This window comes from Semicossyphus pulcher, unplaced genomic scaffold (assembly GCF_022749685.1).
Source record: "Semicossyphus pulcher isolate SPU_LCO1_2020_fin unplaced genomic scaffold, fSemPul1.0.p SCAF_23, whole genome shotgun sequence".
NCBI classification, from domain to species: Eukaryota; Metazoa; Chordata; class Actinopteri; order Labriformes; family Labridae; genus Semicossyphus; species Semicossyphus pulcher.
Genome location: NW_027211697.1, coordinates 9,659,748 through 9,680,547, shown reverse-complemented (window position 1 = coordinate 9,680,547; position 20,800 = coordinate 9,659,748). Strand labels below are relative to the sequence as shown.

The 20,800-nt window shown below is 41.5% G+C and overlaps 2 protein-coding genes across 2 annotated transcripts; one reads left to right on the top strand and one right to left on the bottom strand.

Moving 5' to 3' along the window:
• Window positions 1–10,558: 10,558 nt before the first annotated feature.
• Window positions 10,559–11,879, top strand: rasd1 (RAS, dexamethasone-induced 1). Its single transcript, XM_069674653.1, has 2 exons — window positions 10,559–10,879; window positions 10,998–11,879. Exons 1-2 carry the CDS (start codon window positions 10,609–10,611, stop codon window positions 11,519–11,521), a joined length of 795 nt encoding a protein of 264 aa, XP_069530754.1. The 5' UTR covers window positions 10,559–10,608; the 3' UTR covers window positions 11,522–11,879.
• Window positions 11,880–12,423: 544 nt separating this feature from the next.
• On the bottom strand, window positions 12,424–13,217 carry med9 (mediator complex subunit 9). Its single transcript, XM_069674763.1, has 2 exons — window positions 13,128–13,217; window positions 12,424–12,919 (listed from the first exon to the last, which is right to left on the bottom strand). Exons 1-2 carry the CDS (start codon window positions 13,205–13,207, stop codon window positions 12,700–12,702), a joined length of 300 nt encoding a protein of 99 aa, XP_069530864.1. The 5' UTR covers window positions 13,208–13,217; the 3' UTR covers window positions 12,424–12,699.
• Window positions 13,218–20,800: the final 7,583 nt, after the last annotated feature.

The following is a 20,800-nucleotide window of genomic DNA, read 5'->3' as shown; positions in this document are numbered from 1 at the left end:
AGACACACAGTCCATTAGCCGCTATCATGTGTCCAACTTGAAGGCCACTGTACCAGCGCAGCAGGCATGCCTGTGCATGCTGCCTGTGTGATTATTAGAATCGAACGTGCATATACGCCGCATTAGCCGAGCAGTAGGAATGTCCGCGCTGACCACTGAGCGCTAACTCTCGCAGCAGCCGGCGGGATTGGCTTCACACTGAGTCAGAATGGGCGCCGGTTACACGGCCAGGATGTAAACAAAAACAAAGAAAATGGGCTGTGTGGGCCGTGTGTGTGAAGCGCATGTGATTCGCTGTGGCTCATCTTGTGTTATGAAACCGGCTTAGCAGATTGAAGCACCTGGAGATGTGGTCTCTTGTTCAGGGATTAAAAAAAAACTTTATTATAATAGTGGCGTCAAAACCTGAACTGGGGTCATGTTTTAAACCACTCTCCATTTTATAAAATGCTGGTTAGATACAGTGAGGCCTTTAGAGGGATTAATCATGGAAAGGTGCGAATTAAGCCGTGAGGAATTGCGTAACGCAGCCTTGACGTACAACGCTCTGCTATCAGCTGAATCAGCGTTAGGGGGAGAGCTTTTTGGGTGTCAACTGGGTGTCATCGCAGGATTTGTTTGGGACGTAGATTTCTTTTAACAAACCGTCTCCTTTTTGCAGAGAATAAGCAATCTTTGATCGAATTTCACACACCGACTCAGGTACCTGCTGGGGGTGTTTATGTAACAACTGTTGGGTGGGGGTTATGAGATGTAAAGTGTTGACTCCCTCGGGGGCAGTTCAGCTGTTATTAATGCTGTGTATTAAAGGTGTGTGTGTGGTGTGTGAGGTGAAATTAAAAAGATCAATCCCTGCCAGGAGACTTGCTACCTTTCTCTCTTTCCCTCCTCCCTTTCTTCTTTCACTCTGCGTGAAGCTGTTAGAATTACGTAAACCGAGCTGCAAAGGGCAGCTCACTGACGTCTAAGGTTAAGCATTTGTAAGATCACTCGATGGGAGTCACATTTACACTACACTGCTCGCTCAAGTAACACAGGTTTGGAGTCGGGCGCTACCTCTGAATCGAGTCTGCAGAACGCCTCATGGAAACAGAAAAAACACCTACAGCCAATTTTCCAGAAGTGCTTTTCACTGTGCTCCTTTGTCTCCAGACTTACAAGGAAACAAAGATCTTGTGTTACATAAAGCTTTCAGGGCAGAAAAACAAGCTGTATATTCACATTGTAACAATATGTCTGATTGTTACATAAGTGCTCTCAGACTACCCTGCTGACCATTTCAGGACACTTGCACAGATAAGTTATTGATGCCTCATTTTGAGAGAATATGTCTCGCTCACAGTTCCACAATAATGAACATCTTGGACATCTCATTGGACATTGGAGTCTCAAAGCTAGACGGTTCCTTATTTGATTCCCAGCTTGAACTAAAGATCAGTGGTGTAGATGATGGATTGATGGATGGATGCTTGGTAAACATTACGTATCTGAGATGATAATGATGTATACTTCATTCTCAGACAAAGTCTTGATGGAATTCTTCCTGCGTCACACCAGCTATATTTGTAACACGAGGAAGCCGGAGAGGGCTGCGAGGCGACAGCTCCGAGGCTTGCATTCTCTGTCTTGTCTTTACATAATACAGTATGGTACTCTACAACACAACAACCCTGACTCATAGAAATTAAGTATAATTAAGTATTTTAAATTACTAAACTGCTTCCATGTGAAGACATTGTGGTGACGGCATGATCTCTGCCTGGATTATATTCAGAGATAAGATTTCTTCAGAGTGTTTAAAAAACATTTAATGTCTCTCGCTAACTTTTTGCAACTGCAGTAATTGTGATTGGATTGTGTATTGAAATATTGCCTATATTGGTGTAAGAAAAAGAAATACGTCACTAATACATAATAGGGCTGTCACTTTTCCCAAAAGTCAAGTTCGAATTAATTCAACGTTTCATCCTAATTATGTCGAACAGTTACATCAACGACCCCACCCCCCACCCCTAAGCTCAGGGCGTGACAGTGGGGTGGTAGAGCGAGTGAGAGAGAACGCACGAGTACGTACGTGAAGTGTCGGAGACCGGAGAACAGTGACTGGTAGCTGTATAAACTAATGTAGAGTGTAGGTATTCTGCTGGCGTATTAAAGTGACGGGAGTTAGCCCCGAAGCTAGCTGAAGTTTCGGCCCTGCAGCAGAACAAAAATAAGCCTCCCCTGTGCTTTTTTTATTTATGGCTTGGCTCGTTAGTTTCCTCCATTGGTTTGTAGCAGGCAGCATATTATCGCCATCTGTTTGAACATGAAGCTTTAAACGTGATAGCTTTTTGGGGCTCTGGAAAGCAGATTACTAATTTGTTTGTGTGCTGCGCTTCAATTTTGAATTTGATCGCAGAGGATGTAATTCCTGCGGCAGCTGAAGAAGTTCAACCTGCCAAAGACAATGATATTGCACTTCTACACCGCCATCATTGAGTCCATCCTCACCTGCTCCATCACCGTCAGGTACGCTGCTGCCACTGCCAGGGACAAGCGCAGGCTGCAGCGTATCATCCGCTCTGCAGAGAGGGTGACTGGCTGCGATCTGCCATCTCTCGAGGACCCGTACACCTCCAGGACCCTGAGGCATGCAGGTAAGATCGAGGCCGACCCCTCTCACCCCGATCACAGTCTCTTTGAGACCCTCCCCTCTGGCAAGAGGCTGCGCTCCATCAGGACCAAAACCTCCCGACACAGGCACAGTTTCTTCCCTTCTGCTGCCAGCCTCGTCAACAAGAAAAGAACATAACAAAATAGTATTGTCCTGCAAATATACACTGTTCTTGCAATCTTGCAACATGAATTTATATTTCCTTATTATGTGAATAGAAAACTAAATTAGAAAAAAGGGGATGAGGCTGATCATAAGTCGCTTGTAACAGATATCTGGCTGATTTGCTGGTTTCTATGTTTTTTTTGAAGGTGCAAGATAAGGGGTTAAGATGATACTATAATATGACAGGGAGACGATGAGCAAAGCAACAAAACAGAAAGAAAGAAATTAATAAATCTAAAAATATGCTAAAATGATTGAGCGACGAACTGGAGGCACCTGTGTGTCATAGAATGAAAGGATTAATGACAGGGGTTGTGCGTGGATGTATGCTGTACCAGATGCTTTTTAAAACAAGGTTCACTGCGGCGTTCTGGGCGAGAGCGCTTACAGCGAACTAAATGAGCAAAACTGTAAGCGAAAACAGGATCAAGCTCTGCAGAGCTGAGGCCAGCAAGCTCGAGGGCTGGTTTGTCGGGGATTAAGCCCGTCCTTCTGTTTGCTTCTAGAAGCGAGGATGTATATTGATCAGAGAGTTGAGTTAGGGTCTCCAGGTCTACATAATCAGATGTGTTTGTCGGTACGTTCACTGCTCTTCAGTCCATTAGCAAAATAACCACCTGTTCAGACAAATCAGACCGGTCAGACGAGGCAAACCCTCTGAACCAGCGTCTGTTCAGTGCATGTGAGGTCATCAGCCGGCGCCGAATCATTTCTGATAACTCGCAGAAAGAGGCTGGAAATCTGAAAATACACTGCTGATAGTTACAAGAGACATCAGCTCTCAAAAGGCTTCAGGTATCACACATGGTAATTTTGTGGTTCAGACTGAGGTGAAATCATTGGCCTGAAACTCCCTCAGAAACAGGTCAGGAACATGAAATAATAAAAACACAACCTTTTGTGCAGAACGATGTTTTGCTTCACATATTTACAGTTTTCTGTCGTACATTATGTCTGAGTCAGACGCCAGGTTGCATGTCAGCGTTAACGACACAGCTGACAGATTGTCGGTTGATCAAAACATGCAGGTGGTCGGCAGACTGAATGTGAACCGAGGCCAGGTTTCTGATTGGCTCTGAAACCTGACTCCTTTGTATTGGAAAGCGCAGGCTCATGCTTCATTCAACAGCCTCTCTGAGAGACGGCCCGGCCTGACACGCAACGGCCCCCAAGTCTCACGCCATGTGAACACAGTGACCCCTCCTCCTCCTCGGCGTACGAGTTCAGGTGGCCTCTCGTGCACCAGGACCAGACTGAATACGTCAAGCTTTTTTTTTTTGTCTCTGGTGGCAAATTTGATCTCCCTGTATTAAAGCGAAAAAGTTCTGCAGAGTGAAAATGGGCTGTTTAAACAAATTATCCGTCTGGAAGATTTCACTTCTTAGAATTTTCATTCCATTAAACACTTGGAGCAGACTTCCAGACCAAATACGTCACATTCATTACACATGTCTTCGGTTTAATTCTCGCTGGTAAAGTTGGCTTTTAAGACACTTCTGTTCTTTCTTAAATGCAGGCAAACTGGGGCATGTAAACAAATTACACGGACACAAAAAGAGCTCATTTGTTTGAGTTTTGTAACCTGTCACTGTGTGACGTCCGAGATTTTGAAAAGAGGGAAAGGAACAAAACAAATCCATACAATGGAGCCACTTTGCCACCGTTTACCTTAGCTGGTGTTCGTACCAAATGTGAGTATGTACAGTTCCCTGCACGTAACCACAAGGTCCCCAGTGAGCTCAAACCTCTCTCCTAAGCTGCAAAAACTATGTCATTCAAATTTTTAACAAATGGTATAAAGAAAAAGGCACCTGCTCGCTCCAACAGTCATGTCAACATGGCATAATTCTGAACTCGACCCACACCTGTGCCCAATTTGTTTCATTTTTTATCCATTATCTATACCGCTTATCCTCTTCAGGGTCACAGGGGGGACTGGAACCACTCTCAGCTGTCATTGGGCGAGAGGCGGGTTTCGCCAGAAATGCGCCAGAAACAGGGTTAGTAAACAGTGAAGATGTTACGGTGGTTATGTCTTTATTGTATCTATTACTCACTCAGTCTGTGTATCAATCTCCACGCCGACAAATTTGGAACTATGTTCGAGCGCTGCTTGGGCGGTTGAATTTATAGCTGAGATGACAAGGAGTCGCAGAAGTTACCGACGGAGCATAGCATCGCGCCGGAAAGAGTAATCGAGTACTCGCAAATTATATATATCTTTTTACCGTTAAAAAAAAACATACGCCGGACACGGACCTCCCGGCCCGGAAATAGTAGGCTATATGCCCGTAAAAGAACATAACTATCCAACACTTTACATCAATGTAATTTAATGGCCAACAATAGAAAGCAAGTGCAATTTCAAATGCATTTATATGTATGTAATGGGAGCATATCTCCAGTCACCATGTTCGTGATTAGCAGGCTAATCTTCTCCGCTCTGGTATCATCACAGCGGCGTGTGCTAACAGGGCTAGCAAAATCCGCTGGCTTCTCCTTGTGCTTTAAGCGTGTGTGGTTTAGCATCGAACTAGTATTCCTATGATCTACAAGTTGCACAGCACATTATTATCGTCTTTTTTTTAAAGTACTTCCAGACATCACTTTTCCTGGTTTCGGCTGACATGGTGCGTGTAACTGAGTTAAACTACTTTAGCCGAAAACAACGCATGTGCAGGTGCACGAGTAGTGTAACATTACTCGAATAAGGACGTCAACAACGAGTATTCGTCCCCATCTCTAGTTCCCATCGATGCTGCCGAGGCGAGGCGATAATTATCCGGGTCTGAATGCTGATTGTAACCTTTCATACTAAGCAAAAAAGCTGGGTGTTAGCGGGTTTTTTGATCAGTGGGAAAAAGTTACAGAGCTTCAAATTTTACCTTGCTATATTACCGCATGATACGAACACATTTTGGTCCGCATTGCGTCACTGATTTGGGCCTTAAAGAACCCCAAGAAGCCGAAAGCCAAAGACGTAAATCGAGCAACACTCTCACACATACATATGCTCTCTTTGACTGTAAATTAGCCTTCTTCTCACTCACACATTATGTGTCATGAATGTAACGCACATGTGGCGGTTCATGCGTGGCATGCCATCACAGGGAGGAGGGTGAGAACATGGCGCCAAAAGTGTAATTATACTGTCTGCTATCAGATTTCTTATACCATCTCTTTCATTCCAAATACAACGCTTCAAATAAAGTCAAACCACAAAACATTATAAATAATGAGAGAAAATAAGCAAATCCTATTTCCTTTTAATTTTAACAAGATTGGTTCCTTCACAATAAAATAAAAAACAACTAAGATGTAGATTTATTGCCACTTTATTAAATCAAAAACCATTTTGTTTTCACATCAGCCGCGAAGCGTTGTGTCCTGACTTTTGGGCACAGCATCTTTTCTTCCAGTCATTTCTGTCCTCTTCCCTAATCGATGAAGGCAAACATGGCTGAGGAGGAAATTAGACTAATGCGTATGATTGGCCGGGGCCTGAGTGGGCTGCAGCTGCTGTGTTTACTCTGCTTGAGGGCCACGTTGCCAGGACGGTGCGTGTGTCGAGGTCTTGCTATGTAACAGAACAGGCTGCAGGCCGTGCTGGGACACAAACACTACTCAGGACTGAATGCAAGAGTCTAGACACGCCGAGACATGCAAGACATGATGTTTGTGTTGTTCTTGAGGGGTGACCCTGAGCTGGTTCTCAGGTGAGCGGTCGAAGTGCGTGTGTGTGTGCGCGTGAGGTTCAAGACTATTCACAGTGATAATGTTGATGTTTCTTTTTCTCTGCTGAACAAATAAAGAAACCATGCCTGCTGAGTTCTTGACCTATGACCTCTTCTGTGTCAGCTGTTACCAAGAACTGGAGTGTGTAAACTTAATTCATGAAAACTCTAGGAAATGTCCGCATCCATCGAGATAAGTAAGGTTGTGTTTACCTACAGGCACAGACTCTTCCCTCCATTATGTTTTTCTGCGGCCTGTGTTATGACAGTACCTTGCTGAACAAGCCATTCTGCACGTGTCCTGTTATACTCGGCGCTGGGAACACACTGGCTTAATTACTGACCAATGATCAAGGGTGTGAAGCCGGTCCGCTCCAGCCGGGTTACACAAACCCCGCAGCTCAAGCCTTGAACAACCAGGCTTAAGTACACCTATCAGATTTCATCCCCAATGCCCCACAGAGGGCTAAAAAAAGGTCATCAGTGTTGGCGAGTTTAAGGTTTCACAAGAAATCCAGGTAAAGACTTATGACTACACTTGACCTGTTGTGGATATTGTGTAAAATATGATTTTTTTTTTTTCATCTGAGGCATTATGAGACAGTAGAGGGAAGGAGGTAAGTGGAGGGAGTGATGAATAATTTAAATGTCAACCTTCTGAACCTGTGCTGCTCCGACTAAATCCAGCCATGACGCAGCTTTGGAAGTCGGGGAGCCTTGACACGATGACAGCAGTCGAATGTCAGAATGTCAATTAAATAGCAGACGACATATGTAATTAAATTAAATCTATAATTAACTCTTGAGAGACAGTGGAGGTTCAGTTTTATAAGCATGAAAGGCTGACGTTATAATAAATTACCTAAGCAAAGGATGTACATCGTGTACACAGTTCTTTTAATGATTATAATCAGAAGTAGAAGTATTGTTTATTATCTTATTATTGTTATTGTGTGGTTCCATTTATCGCTCGATTCACTTCTCCTTCACTCTGACTTGGCTATTTTATCTGTTCTTTATGTGCCCTTTCTTGCCCTGTATGTTTTATCTCTTTATGCTTTTACTTACACTATAAAAAGCAACCGATAGAATCTACTCAATAAAACTAAGGTAACAATTTGCACTTTTTTTGATTGAGTAAATTTGACCCTGTGTTTTGAGTGAAGAGTACCTGAATTTAACAACCATGATACGCTAAAATAAAACATAAGAAAACTTTTCACGCTCACACTCGCAGGCAATTAAGAGTGCTCATTGAACCTAACGAGCATGTCTTTGGACTGTGGAAGGAAGCCGGAGAACCCGGAGGGAACCCTCGCATGCTTGGGGAGAACATGCAAACTCCACACAGACAGTTCCCCTACGTCCGAACTGGGATTTGAACTGGGAATCGAACTGGGAATCTTCTAGCTGTGGAGCGACGGCGCTAACCACTGCACCACCGTGCAGCCTTTTGGGAATTTAATTTCTTGTTATATACAAACAAGGCGACTACAAATCGTCTGGTATATCTAACTAAAAAATATATAAACCCCAGTGGCTCACCAATACTGGCGATACTCTCACTGATTAATCCAACCCTGGCGTGCAGCCAAGAACAATGGTTGACGCATGCGCACTTTGCAGCACAGGCCCAGGTAGATTTTATTATGTTATTTTGGATGCAGTTGTTACTGGTAAATTTGGTAATGCAGGTAAACTTAACTCATTTCTATTAATTCACTTGCTGAGCATGAATTGTATTTACTACCCTCAAAAATCCTTTTTTACAGTGCAGATCGCTGGTTCAGATCCGGCTCAGAGGAGTTCACTTTCTTCAACCAGACACAGGAGCAGTTTCACTCTGATGAACTGTTAACTTTGTCAGTGTCAATTCGCATTCTCTCTTTATAATGAAAATGCTACAACCATCTACCTCTTATAACAACCTGATTCATATTATTTATCTCTGCACCTTTGCACTGTTCATTGCACTATTGTCTCCTGTCTATAAGCGTTGTTATGTTTTTTAAATAATGTATATATTAATACAATGTGATATATATTTGTACCCATAGGCCTGTATATAGTAGTTTTAGTGTTTAGTGTCTGTTACCTTGTCTAACCTGTCCTGTCCGGTTTAAGTTCAGCATGTCAATTTGAATGTCTGTACATTGAGAGTTAAGAAATAGTCTTAATGGATGACTCATAAAAAGAAAGCACAGACACGATGAAACAACAGATATAAACCATAATATGAAACTCACATAGCTTGTTAAATGACAATGAAGTGATGTTAATAAAGAGAAACAGATGCTTACAGTATAAATGTTTTATATTCAAACGTATTGAGTGTTGAGAATCACACTTGCCACCTTCAGTAACAGCACGCTCTCTCTTTAAGGAGCTGCTGTCTCTCGGCACACTGATTCACAGGTGGGAACATAAGCAAAAGGTGAGAAGTGTTTAAGGCGGTAAAGTGGATGAGCAGAGTTTGAGTCACAAACGGTGGGCTCTATCTTTAGACCATCTGTGGGGCACTTCAATTAACACATATGAGAAAGTCAATACAGATTGGACTCGGTGGCTTCCAGGCACCAGTTACATCCAGCTGTTCCTCAGTTATGCTGGGGGTTTTTTCTTTCTTTCTTTCTCACATCGTGACGTTTGCACAGTTTTACTTGTGTTCATAATAATCTGATATTTATTTTGAGATGGAGCTTTTATCTTTAGACACTAAATTCCCTCTGGATTCCTTTTAGACTTTTACACTGATGCCTGCTTCTTCACACAGAATACATTTCCTGTTATCAGACTTTCAGCTGTCCAACTGATGAGATGATCAGTTTGAGTATTAGTATAATTTGTCCATCGTCTCCTGTCTAGAAGTGTTGTTGTCTTTTTTAAATAATGTATATATTTATATATACATATTAATACTTACTTACTTTAGTGTTTAGTGTCTGTTACCTTGTCTAACCTGGTTTAAGTGTAGCCTACTATGTCAGTTTGTGTGTCTGTACATTGAGAGTAAAGAAAGAAAACATCAAATACTTGGCCAATAAAACTGATTCTGATCATTTAAAATTAAATCCAACTTTATTTGTAGCACTTTTCATACACGTAAGGGCATTTAATTTATATTTTACTGATCACTGAAGACCTGATAAGATATCGTAAGAATAGGCAGCAAAACTAACTTGCATCAGAAATATGATTAACAAACAATAAATAATGAAACCATTAAAATAGATACAAAACTAGTCAAATTAAAAACACAACAAATTAAACTGATAGGATATTTAAAAAATAGTGAATATATACTACAGCATGATAAAAGTAAGAGCATAGAAAGGCTGACACCATAAAGGCATGTAGGAAAACATACGAGGATCATATGAGCAGAAAGCCCACTTTCTCCCTCGAACAAGCCCAGTGTGCCAGTGTGCCGCTGCGCCCCCTGCGTTCTCCAAATCTCTCATCCTTCAGCTGCCTTGTCCTGAGGGAGAGTCTGCTTTCTGATTACTGGCGATTGAGGAAACAGATGAAAATCGACGTTCGCAAATAATTTGACTAATGCTTCTGATGTCTGTACTTGTAGAGCGACAGACAATGTCTGTTTTGCGCGTGACATGTTAATGTGAGATGGGGCATTTCTTTATCTAATGCATCAGAAGTCTTTGGTTTAACAAAATACAAACAATAAAAGCCAGTGTGTGCACGCCGCGCCCGTTAATTCATTTCATAGACAGATCATCTGAGGCAATTACGCATGGAAATATGTTAAAAATGTTAAATCTAAGAATCTTTCTCTGTAAAAACAAGCTCATCTTTTCCTTTCTCTGGTAATGTGGGTTGGACAGAGCTGACGCACAAATACAGCCATAGTAACATTATAATTTCGGGTCTTGCTCCAGCTTCCCAAGCTGGAGCGTGACGCATGACGCATTGGGGAGGCGCGGCAAACTTCTCCCATAAATTCCCAGCCTGCTCTCCTCCGGCTTCAGAGAGCGAGACAGCAAGGTTAAAGCTCCCACATCCCCTCTGAAGGATTTAAAGGCATCTCTTGCAAGCATGATTAAGAAGATGTCTCCATCCGAGAACGAGTTCGACATACCGGCCAAGAATTGCCACAGGATGGTGATTCTGGGCTCCACCAAAGTTGGAAAGACAGCCATCATCTCTCGGTTTCTGAACGAGAGGTTTGACGACCAGTACACGCCAACTATTGAGGACTTTCACAGGAAATTCTACAGCATCAGGGGAGACGTTTACCAGCTGGACATTTTGGACACATCTGGGAATCATCCCTTCCCTGCAATGAGGAGACTTTCAATTCTTACCGGTGAGTTGAGCTTTAAAACACCAAGCATGCTGTTGTTTGCAGAAGTCATACAGTTATGATGTGTTTTGTTATTGGCATTGGCATTGGCATTGAACCCGTCTTCTCTTGTGTTTTCCAGGTGATGTGTTCATCCTGGTATTCAGCCTGGATAACAGAGACTCGTTCCAGGAGGTGCAGCGCCTGAAGCGCCAGATTTATGAGACCAAGTCCTGCCTGCGAAACAAAACCAAGGAGAACGGGGACGTCCCGCTTGTCATCTGCGGCAACAAGTGTGACAGGGACTTTTATCGCGAGGTGCGCGAGGATGAGATCGAGCAGCTGATCGGTGGAGAACAGCCCTGCGCTTACTTTGAAATCTCAGCAAAGAAGAACACAAACGTAGACCAAATGTTTCAGACTCTCTTTACCATGGCTAAGCTGCCCAACGAAATGAGCCCCGATCGCCACTGCAAAGTTTCCCTGCAGTACTGCGAGGTTCTGCACAGAAAGTCCTTCAGGAGCAAGAAGTGCAAAGACGGGAACGCATATGGGGTTGTGGCGCCGTTTGCACGGAGACCCAGCGTGCACAGTGACTTGATGTACATAAAGGAGAAAGCTGTAGGAGGCGGACAGGCCAAAGAGAGAGGCTGCATCATCTGCTGACACTTTTTGTGCCTGTGCGTAAGAGACTTTCTGAGAGACTTTCCAGAGCTGAAGCGGAGGCCAGCCTTTCTGCATAAAGGGGCACAGAAGCCCAAATACTGCTGACTTCAGCCTCCGAGGCGAAACTGACACAATGTGATGTAAACTGTGTTGAGACACGCGGAGCACGTAGCTCAGCTCCTGTGTGGTGATTATGCAGTTCTGAAAATGCTGTAAAATCTGCCTCTACATTAGCTTGCCGAGAATGGTCTGGAAAAAAATGTTTACATTTTGCAATTTTTTTTTTTTTTAAACTTGGTTGAACTTGAATGTTTGTTGCATTATGAACAAATTTGATTCTGAATGTTTATTTATTATGTCTACGTCATCTTTTGCATAAAAGAGAAAATAAACCAATTGTTACTTTCATAAACTCTCTTCCTCTTCTGTGTCTTTTCAAGCAAACACGATGAAATTACAATATACACCAGAGTTTAAAATGCACATTTTAGCTGGTTTCTCCCTACTGGTAAACTTCATCCATTAGTCAAAACACGTCGTCACATTGTTACCCGATAGTTCATCCTTTCACTTTAAAGACAGAGGTCATCTTAAAACTGCAATATCCTGAACTGAGGGTCCATAAGCAAGCACAAACATGGATCCCCGATCGTTTTCAATAACTCAGACCAGATGTTAAAAGCTTAAGTGTCAAATCACGAATTGCAATATTGATTTGATTCTGAAATAACAAAAAAAACTTAGTCTACAACCAACACACCAAATAAATGGTTGCTTTTTAAATTGCTTATTTAAATATGAAGGCCACAGGCTTAAATTTATGTGTACTATAAGCACTAATTGGGAAAAATGGCATTAAGACCAAAAATTCAGAATCAATTCATTTTAATACAAAACAGGGATGTTACAAGATAATATAATTAAACACTGAAAAACTACAGTATGTACAAATACTACAAAACCAAGTTTACATTCTTGAAACAAAAAACATCAGGGCAAAAGTGACGCTGTCTAACTTTAGGAAAACGTCTTGCAGATCACTGCAACTGAGAGAAAATAAGTCTTTGTGCATTTGAACGTCCACCCCAAACTCTTGAATCTGCACGTAACGTGAGCTGGCACCAAAATCGGCTGTCTGTTAGCTTCTTTCAGTTAGTGCAGTAATCCAGCCCTCGGTATCAAGATGCTTTCGGCACATCAAACATGCAAAGACTTTTGTATTTCTGCAGGAGCTGGTTCTTGGTGCGGACCTGCTCCCGCAGCGTGGCCAGCTGCTCCTGCTGCTCCAGCGGACTGCTCTCTATCCCGGGCATGTTAGAGATCTGCTCCCGAGCCTCCTGGATCCTTGACTTTAGCTTGGCCAGTTCTTGGTGGACATCCTGGCTGTCCTTGTCCATGCTTAAAGAGAGAAAGGCAAATAAGGCAAAATGTCAGGTCCGTGTGTTCATTTCAGATTTCTAGTTAGCGTAGAGGAAAATAAAAGCTAAAGCTTTAGCTAACAACACGATTAGCAACACCATCAAAACGACTGTTTACGAGAGCTAAATGAATTTCCACAGAGCCGTGAATAAACATAGAAGACTCACGAACATGTGGGCAATCTTACCATTTGATAATGTCATGAACTAAAGGCAGTAAAGAGCAATCATCGCCCTCTTTCTCCAGCTTTGGTTGAGCCACCGCCATCACGCTTCCTGCTTCGCGGCGCAGACAGTTTACGTCATGCATCACGTGATGACGTCACTCCACTTAAACAGCTTTTAAACCTACAGACTACGCTGGAAAGGTGATTTATTCTAAAACACCAGAGGGCAAAGGTAAAGTTGTTTCATTTAACGTAAGAATTTAGCAGTGGTTTAACTAAGATGAATTAACTAGTTTGGTGCTTATAACAATCACAGTAGTACTCAGCTTGACAGATGACTTTTTCAAAGTGTACTGAAAAATGTCCATATATGCATATAATATTATTTAAACTACTAAAGTTTATCAAGAATTTTAGTAAATTACAAAAGAACATCCAACTTATTTTGTTGGGTGCTTGGTCATCAAAAAAATATTGAGGAAACAGAGCTTAGTTATTTGTTTTTCAATGCCGGTATCTCACGATTGCAAGTTAATTATGTTAATTTAGGATGTTATTTAGAGAACACAAGAGGCCCGTGTCAAGAGTCAAATAATAAGTTGATTATCTAATATCTAAACATTAAAACAGTGAATTAAAACAGTGAATGAACTTCTAACGGCATCAAAATAATTATTGCAGGCTTAGGGCCCGATCAGACAGAGCGCGTTTTAGCAGCTGGGGGCGGCTTTTTTTCCCTACTGTTGTTAAGGCAACCACCGAATCATTAGCTGCCATTAACCTAACCGTTACATTGTAAACTGACAGAAGGCACGCTTCTCCTTTCATCCGATTGGACAATGAGAAAAAACGCCCATGATATCGGGCGCTTTTTTGCTTTGAGTTGAAGTTTTTTCAACTCGAGGCGCTCGGAGCGTTTCCTCAAAAATGCGAGGCGCACAGAGCGGAAAAAAGCGAGACGCTCTGCAAAGCAAAAGCAGCGGGCAAAAAGCGTCCCTCTCAAAACAATGACAAAAAAGCCGCCCCCAGCTGCTAAAACGCGTCCTGTATGATCGGACCATTAGCCAGTCTCAGCTATCACTTATTTCACTCTTTACCAGTTAAAACAGCGATAAACCATACTTGCTTTCCTTTGCCCTAACTATTCACAAGTCACATCTAATCCCAATATATTTATATGTGGCATCAGAAGACAAAAGAACATTTTGTCATATAACTTAAGTTTGACAGGGCCTAGTATGGATTTTAGGGATGCACGATATTGGATTTTTGCTGATATCCAGTACGTTGATATTTTCCAACCCTTTTTGACGATTTCAATACCGATGTATTAGGCGTTTATTTCCACCTAATTGCAGAGAACATAGCCCTGTGATTGACAGGCGATCAGTCCAGGGTATACCCTGCCCTTCGCCCAATGACAGCTGGGATAGGCTCCAGCCCCCCGTGACCCTGAACAGGATAAGCGGTATACATAATGGATGTATGGAGGGATGCAGAGAACATCAAGTCTCCCCTGTAGTGGATTTGGTATCACGCCTGCTGATATTTCAGTAGCCCACTGGCAGATGCAGAAATAACATAGTACAGTGCTTTTTAAAATGTACACACTCACTGGGCAATATAAGAAAAGTACTTAAACTTAGGTTATGTACAAAATGCCATATTTATTTGTATGAAATATTTTCTTTTCTTTTTTTGGAGAATCATCAAGCATGTAGGCAGAATGAAAGCGTTTTATCGGCAGAAAATATCTGCAGAAAAATGACATAATCTGCATATTACGATAACGTGCATCCTGATATTCATCCTACTTGTTCCCATATTGATTCTCTTGAATGAAACTCTGATAACCTATATTTCCCCCTGAAGTAGGCCACAGATCACCTATTATTACACAGAACAAACCAACCTGACCTCCGATGGCCATGGATAAATGCTTCACATGCCACTACCTAGCAACCGCCAACTATACCTAAATTCAACCACCTATGTCTACAAGTGTGACCCGACACCGTGGGCATATAGAGTGAAACATGGCAACCTGTGTAAACATTAGTGTGCATGACGAGCACAAATGTGGTCTAATGGACTGCAATGACTAATACTGTATGCTTATTGTATAGATCAGTGAAGAGTTTTATTCAGGTCATGCATTTCTATTTGGGTATACCGCTTCCTTTTATGCATACTTACTTTTCTGCACGGCTGCTTTGTGCTGAAATTTGATTAATGATACATGATAAAAGGGAAAAACCTTGTCAGGGGGAGAGCATCACAGGTGTGAGCGTAACAGCCACCTTCCACTTAAATGCAGCTGGTAGCACGTATGAATGTGTTCTTTGTGTAATTCAAAAAGCCTTATTCACAACTGTGACTGTGCAAATAGAAGCCGACCCAGGTCCACCCCAGCATTCGCTGACCTATATTTCTGTGATATGAAGCCTCAGTCACACACTGGTCTGCTCCCTCTTGGCCGCAAGCCTCATAAGCCTGCAATTTAATGATTTCCAAATAGACTCACCTAGTGTTTGACTACTGATAAGTCCCAGAGAGTTAATATTTGTAATGATCATTGTGTTTATTGAGTTGCCTGTTTTTTGCTTATTGTCCAGTATAATGTCATCTCAGTCTGAAATAGTCGAGAAATCATAACATATAGATTTGTGCATATGGACATGAATATACTTTATTTTCATGTCTGCACGCACACATTTTAAGCTAATTTCAGCTGGAAGTAGGTTTGGCAACACAAAATCCCTTAGGACGCCTGGTAATGTAGTAAATAGAGCCATGAATTCCACTGAATTTCTTAAAACTTTTATTTATAGGACAGCTGAAGAGAGGCAGGAGATGTGGAGAGTAGAGAGTGGGGGATGACATGCACCAAAAAAAATCAGTGCGTCGGGGGACTGCAGCGTCTGTACATGGGGCGCCTGCTCTACTCACTGAACTAAACTCCAAATTCTACTGACTTGACAGTTTGGGGGTGTTCGCCATTCCTTACAGTCATTACACTATGTTTACTCAAACCAAACATTTTTACAGCTTAACCTCACCAAACCCTATTATAGTTGTCTTCTTGTTGTTGTTGTTGGCACCAGAGCTATAGTAGATTCAGGAAAAGATTTTGTTTTGGCTAAAATAATAACTCAACATCGTCTGGTTTTACACAAGACACAAACCGCAGACTCCTGGTGGAAGAAAAAGACCTTTCTGGAAGAAAAGTCCTTAAGACTGACGGGTATGTAATTTGTTTCACCACCAAGTGATGATGTGGTTATGGTTTCTTCTGACTGACATCCACAGGTTTTTTGTTTTGCAGGCATTAAATATATTTCCAATTTAAGTACCATCCATCCATCCTCTATACCGCCAGGGTGCTGGAGCTGTCGCAGCTGTCATTGGGTGAGAGGCGGGGTACACCCTGGACTGATGGCCAGTCAATCCCTGGGCTGACGCACAGAGACAGACAACCTTTCACACTCCCAACTACGGGCAATTTATAGTCACCAGTAAACCTAACAAGCATGTCTTTGGACTGTGGGGGGAAGCTGGAGTACCCGGAGGGAACCCAGGAAACATGCAGGACATGCAAACGTCCAGACTGGGATTTGAAAATTTTTATTGTTTTTGTCAAAATTTCAAAAAAATTTTTTTTTTACTGTGTTTATTACACTTTATCTATAAACTACCAGAGCTAACTGTGTTTTAAAACCACCAAACCATAAACACTTGCAGGGTTTATGTCTGCTGGTTGCTGCTGTAGTTTTTAAAATGTCACGCGTTCGATTTTACCTCTTGATCTCCTAAACCTCACTGACCTATTTATTTCCTCTGCTATACGTCCTCATCAAAGGAAAGATTCAGCAGTTAATCCCCTCCGCCTCCCCACAAACACAGTGCCCACATCTGGTAAACACTGCAGGGACAGATTCTCATTAGCCACCACAGCAGAGAGACCACCCCCGTGTCACAGCCGCTGAAGACCTAATTATGAGTTAGCTTCACCTCACATTTAGATGTGAAGCTTATTGAACATTTTCTTTGGTCACACCTCCAGCTGAGTGGTAGTGTTGGTGATCTAACCGCATGCTAATTTCCAATGTGAGCGACTTGATTACTTGCGCTGAAACTTACTGAGTTGGTATATGTGACCCAGATTTGAGTTGAAAGACCCAGATAGATCATTATGTAGTGTTTTTACCATTTGGGTCAGGGGGAAAGATTTGATACCTTACTTTTGTAGTAGTGTGGAAAAGTGGGCCATTTCATGACCCAACAATCTCATCCCACGCAAACAATCGAACATATCCGGCTGTAATAACATCCACATTGTTGCTGTAATTGGAATGAATTGCCGTATCACACAAGTAAAATGACGCGTGTTGTGATAGTAAGGGTTGTGACATTTTTCTCTCCAGGTGAAATGAGTATTTCATTAGTGTGGTCCTGTTTGATTAAACACTTTCATTTTTACTTTTGGGTCATCCTGTTACATTTTCAGTTACTCTGACCCATTTACAGCTGGGCAAGACAGGAAGAAGCTTGTTAGCTCACTGTCTTCATGGTCAGAATCATTGATAAGTTCATTAGCCAGATGATTTATTGACAAGTGAAAAATAACTTATTAATGCTTATTTATAGCAGCTTAAGTGATGCTAATTTTTATGTTTTAGTTCTAAAGCCATATAGTTCCTTTAATTGTTAAGTGTGTTTTTATTTTAATTTTTAAATTGTTCAATATGCGCTTGTTATTTTTAAGACTATATTCAGATGTAAAACATAAAAATATTATTTCATATTATTTTAATCTAACATTCAAAGAACCTTTTAATTAAGCAATATCACACTGATGGTTGTGAGGTTGATTTGGTCGTAAGCATGAAGCCGCAGGCTGTGATGATATTCAGTACAACATCACAACCTCCAGTGTGATATTGCTTTTATACAGTAGGCAAATAGTAAACAGTAATAATAAACAACAGATTATTTTTTTGTTCCACCAACTGAACTTGTTCCACAACTTAACTGAAACTGGACTTTTGTTGCCAAGCAACCCAAACATTCTCCTGCACTCTGTGTCAACAGTTGACCGCAGCTTACCATCAGCTGTTTTTTATCATGTACATTTATCTGTTTGTTTTGATTTATCAAGCAACCAGTGAAATAAGAGTCTGCTGTGTGATTCAGAGGCACCAGCTTGATCAATGTCAACATACACGGTCTGCTGTAATGTTAATTAACAGTATCCTGAACATCGGGTTGTACTATATATCGGCACTCATGGAAAGCCTCTTGTCCAATCAGATCACTTGGTCAGAACTAACTGTTTCAAATAAAGTTCTTGTAACGTTAAAACTTAAATGTTTTAACTGCAACATCCTGAAGATATTTTCAGGATGTTATTGAGGCCTGGGATGTCAGAACGCCTTTTTTAAAACATTTGCTCAATGTTACATAAAAACAAAAGTTAACATGCTTACTGCAACATTCTGAGGATCTTTTCAGGATGTTAGTACGGCCTGAACTATCAGAACGGGATTTATAAAACGTTCCTGAAATGTGATTTGAACATTCTGGGAACCAAATAAAAACTTCCCACTCAAAACATTACCAGGACATCGCACGTAACATTTCCAGCTGGGAACTGTTTTTTCTTGCATATTGATGTTTAATGTGTACCATCATACTCTGAACATGCAGAACATAGTCTGGTTTCAGAGAAAGTTGGGTTCAGAGAAATTTCCCTAAAAAAATCAAACATATCATTTTAAAGTAAAGACCACTCATTGGTAAAACAACGCAGGAATAAAGTCTGTTAGTAAGTTCCAATGTATGAACTCGCGACATGAAGGCATCTTTCTGCAGAACAGCGCAGTTCAAACAAAATGTATGCTTTATGGCTGACGAGGGAGTTCTTTATAACTTGGGCCTGGGTAACTTCAGGCCACATCCATCTCATCCTCAGTACAGCACTCCTTAAATGGCTCTGTGCTGATGTGAAAGGGCAGCGCTGCTTCTCCGGCAGAAAGTGAGCAGGATGCAGATGTTCCATCTGCTGATCTCTGGTCTGATCTTAGCATGAGCATTCTCCATATGAAAAACAATTTAACACAGTCAGTCAGTTTGGCTTTATACTTTATATATTAAATCTGATCTTTTCCAACAAGATAAACTTTCTTAATGAGATAGCGTTTGTTATTTGGATCTAAGTTGTGGTCGGATAGCCTGTGCAAAAGAAGTTTTATTCAACTGGAAATGTTTTCTTTCATGTGATTTCTGAGTACAGAGAAAGAGGCTTTCAACAACTTTCTTCATAGGAAAGCTGTTCATTACCATTCATTCCACACAAGTCACATTTGATCTAATAAACAATGCATTCTAGTCATGCATATAAGGTGTCATTCGGTCATTAAATACATCAGCTCTGTGGAAAATCAAGAAGCAGGGTCAACTGTGAGTCAACCTCTCCCCACAGTGACCGAAACAAGTCATTGACGTACATCCGCCTCCTCATGCGCCATATATTTGTCCAGTTCAGGGGCGGTTTGACATTTAAAGGCATTAAATGTTAACTTTTTATTTAAAAAGTAAAGATCGTGCTTTTTACAAAGAGCCGCAATAAATTAGGTCACTTGGAGAACGCAGGGTTCCACCAAGGCCAGTAGTCTAGTCTTATATAATGTGCAGATCTGCAGAGACGACCTCTGTTATGTCTGCATATTTAGCCATAGGAGTTTTTTCAAAATGTGTTTGTGCCTAGCTTGAACCCCATTATCTCTTATGCGCATGTATAGTGGAAACATGTACACTTTTAACATATATTTAAGCAGAAAAGACTAACAAATATCAAATAATTACTGACATTGTGGCCTGCTAACCCAATTAGAGTTCTTCCTTGGCACCAAGCTGAAAACCTTTTCACCCAGTTTTATGGAAATCAGGGTAATAGTTTTTCAGTAATTCTTCAGACAAACATACAGACCTACTGAAAACATCACCTCTTTGTCGGAGCTAATTACTGAACTGAATAATTCAGCACAAAATTGAATGATTGCGTTTTACCCAGAACTCTAAAATAGCTCTGCCACTACTCTGTGATTATCATAACTAATGCTCGTCAGTGTCTGTTAGGGCAATAAGACTTCTTAGAAAGCAGAGGCACAGTTCCGTGATGCCTTGATGACCTCGCGGTTTGAGGCCGGCCTCTGTAGTGCTATAATTGCATTAGAGCAGAGTCCACTCTCTCACAGGATAATTACGATAGGAATTACGCTCCTCTAGTACAAAGAGTTTGAGTGGTGCCTTTGAGTTTAAACTTGAAATGAACTGTCTGACCGATGAAGCACTCAGCAATCACCATCACCATGAAAACCATAGGGACAGTCAGCCAACTGAGATTTGCTATGTGTGATCTCTGTGCCATCACTGTAGCTTTATTACAAATGAATACAAGAACATTTTTAAATGTTACTGCTATTCTGTCTCCTTTTATTGTAAGTTAGCTCTGAATCTGCAGTAAGCGACCAGTATGATCCTCAGCGGTTAACTGCAGTTGCTCACATAACATACAAGCAAATTAAATCGTACCCATTCAAAGAAGGACAAGTTTGTAGGAATAGCACATGAATGCATGTGTTTCCATGGTAACATGACTTAGGGAACATAAGCTCACACTTAAGAGTAGGTCA

Excerpts from the sequence above, each read along its gene's own strand:
- rasd1 (XM_069674653.1), top strand. The coding sequence starts at position 10,609 with ATGATTAAGAAGATGTCTCCATCCGAGAACGAGTTCGACATACCGGCC. Across the intron at positions 10,880-10,997 it reads GAGACTTTCAATTCTTACCG|GTGATGTGTTCATCCTGGTA; the intron begins GTGAGTTGAGCT and ends TGTGTTTTCCAG.
- med9 (XM_069674763.1), bottom strand. The coding sequence starts at position 13,207 with ATGGCGGTGGCTCAACCAAAGCTGGAGAAAGAGGGCGATGATTGCTCT. Across the intron at positions 12,920-13,127 it reads GTTCATGACATTATCAAATG|CATGGACAAGGACAGCCAGG; the intron begins GTAAGATTGCCC and ends TCTCTCTTTAAG.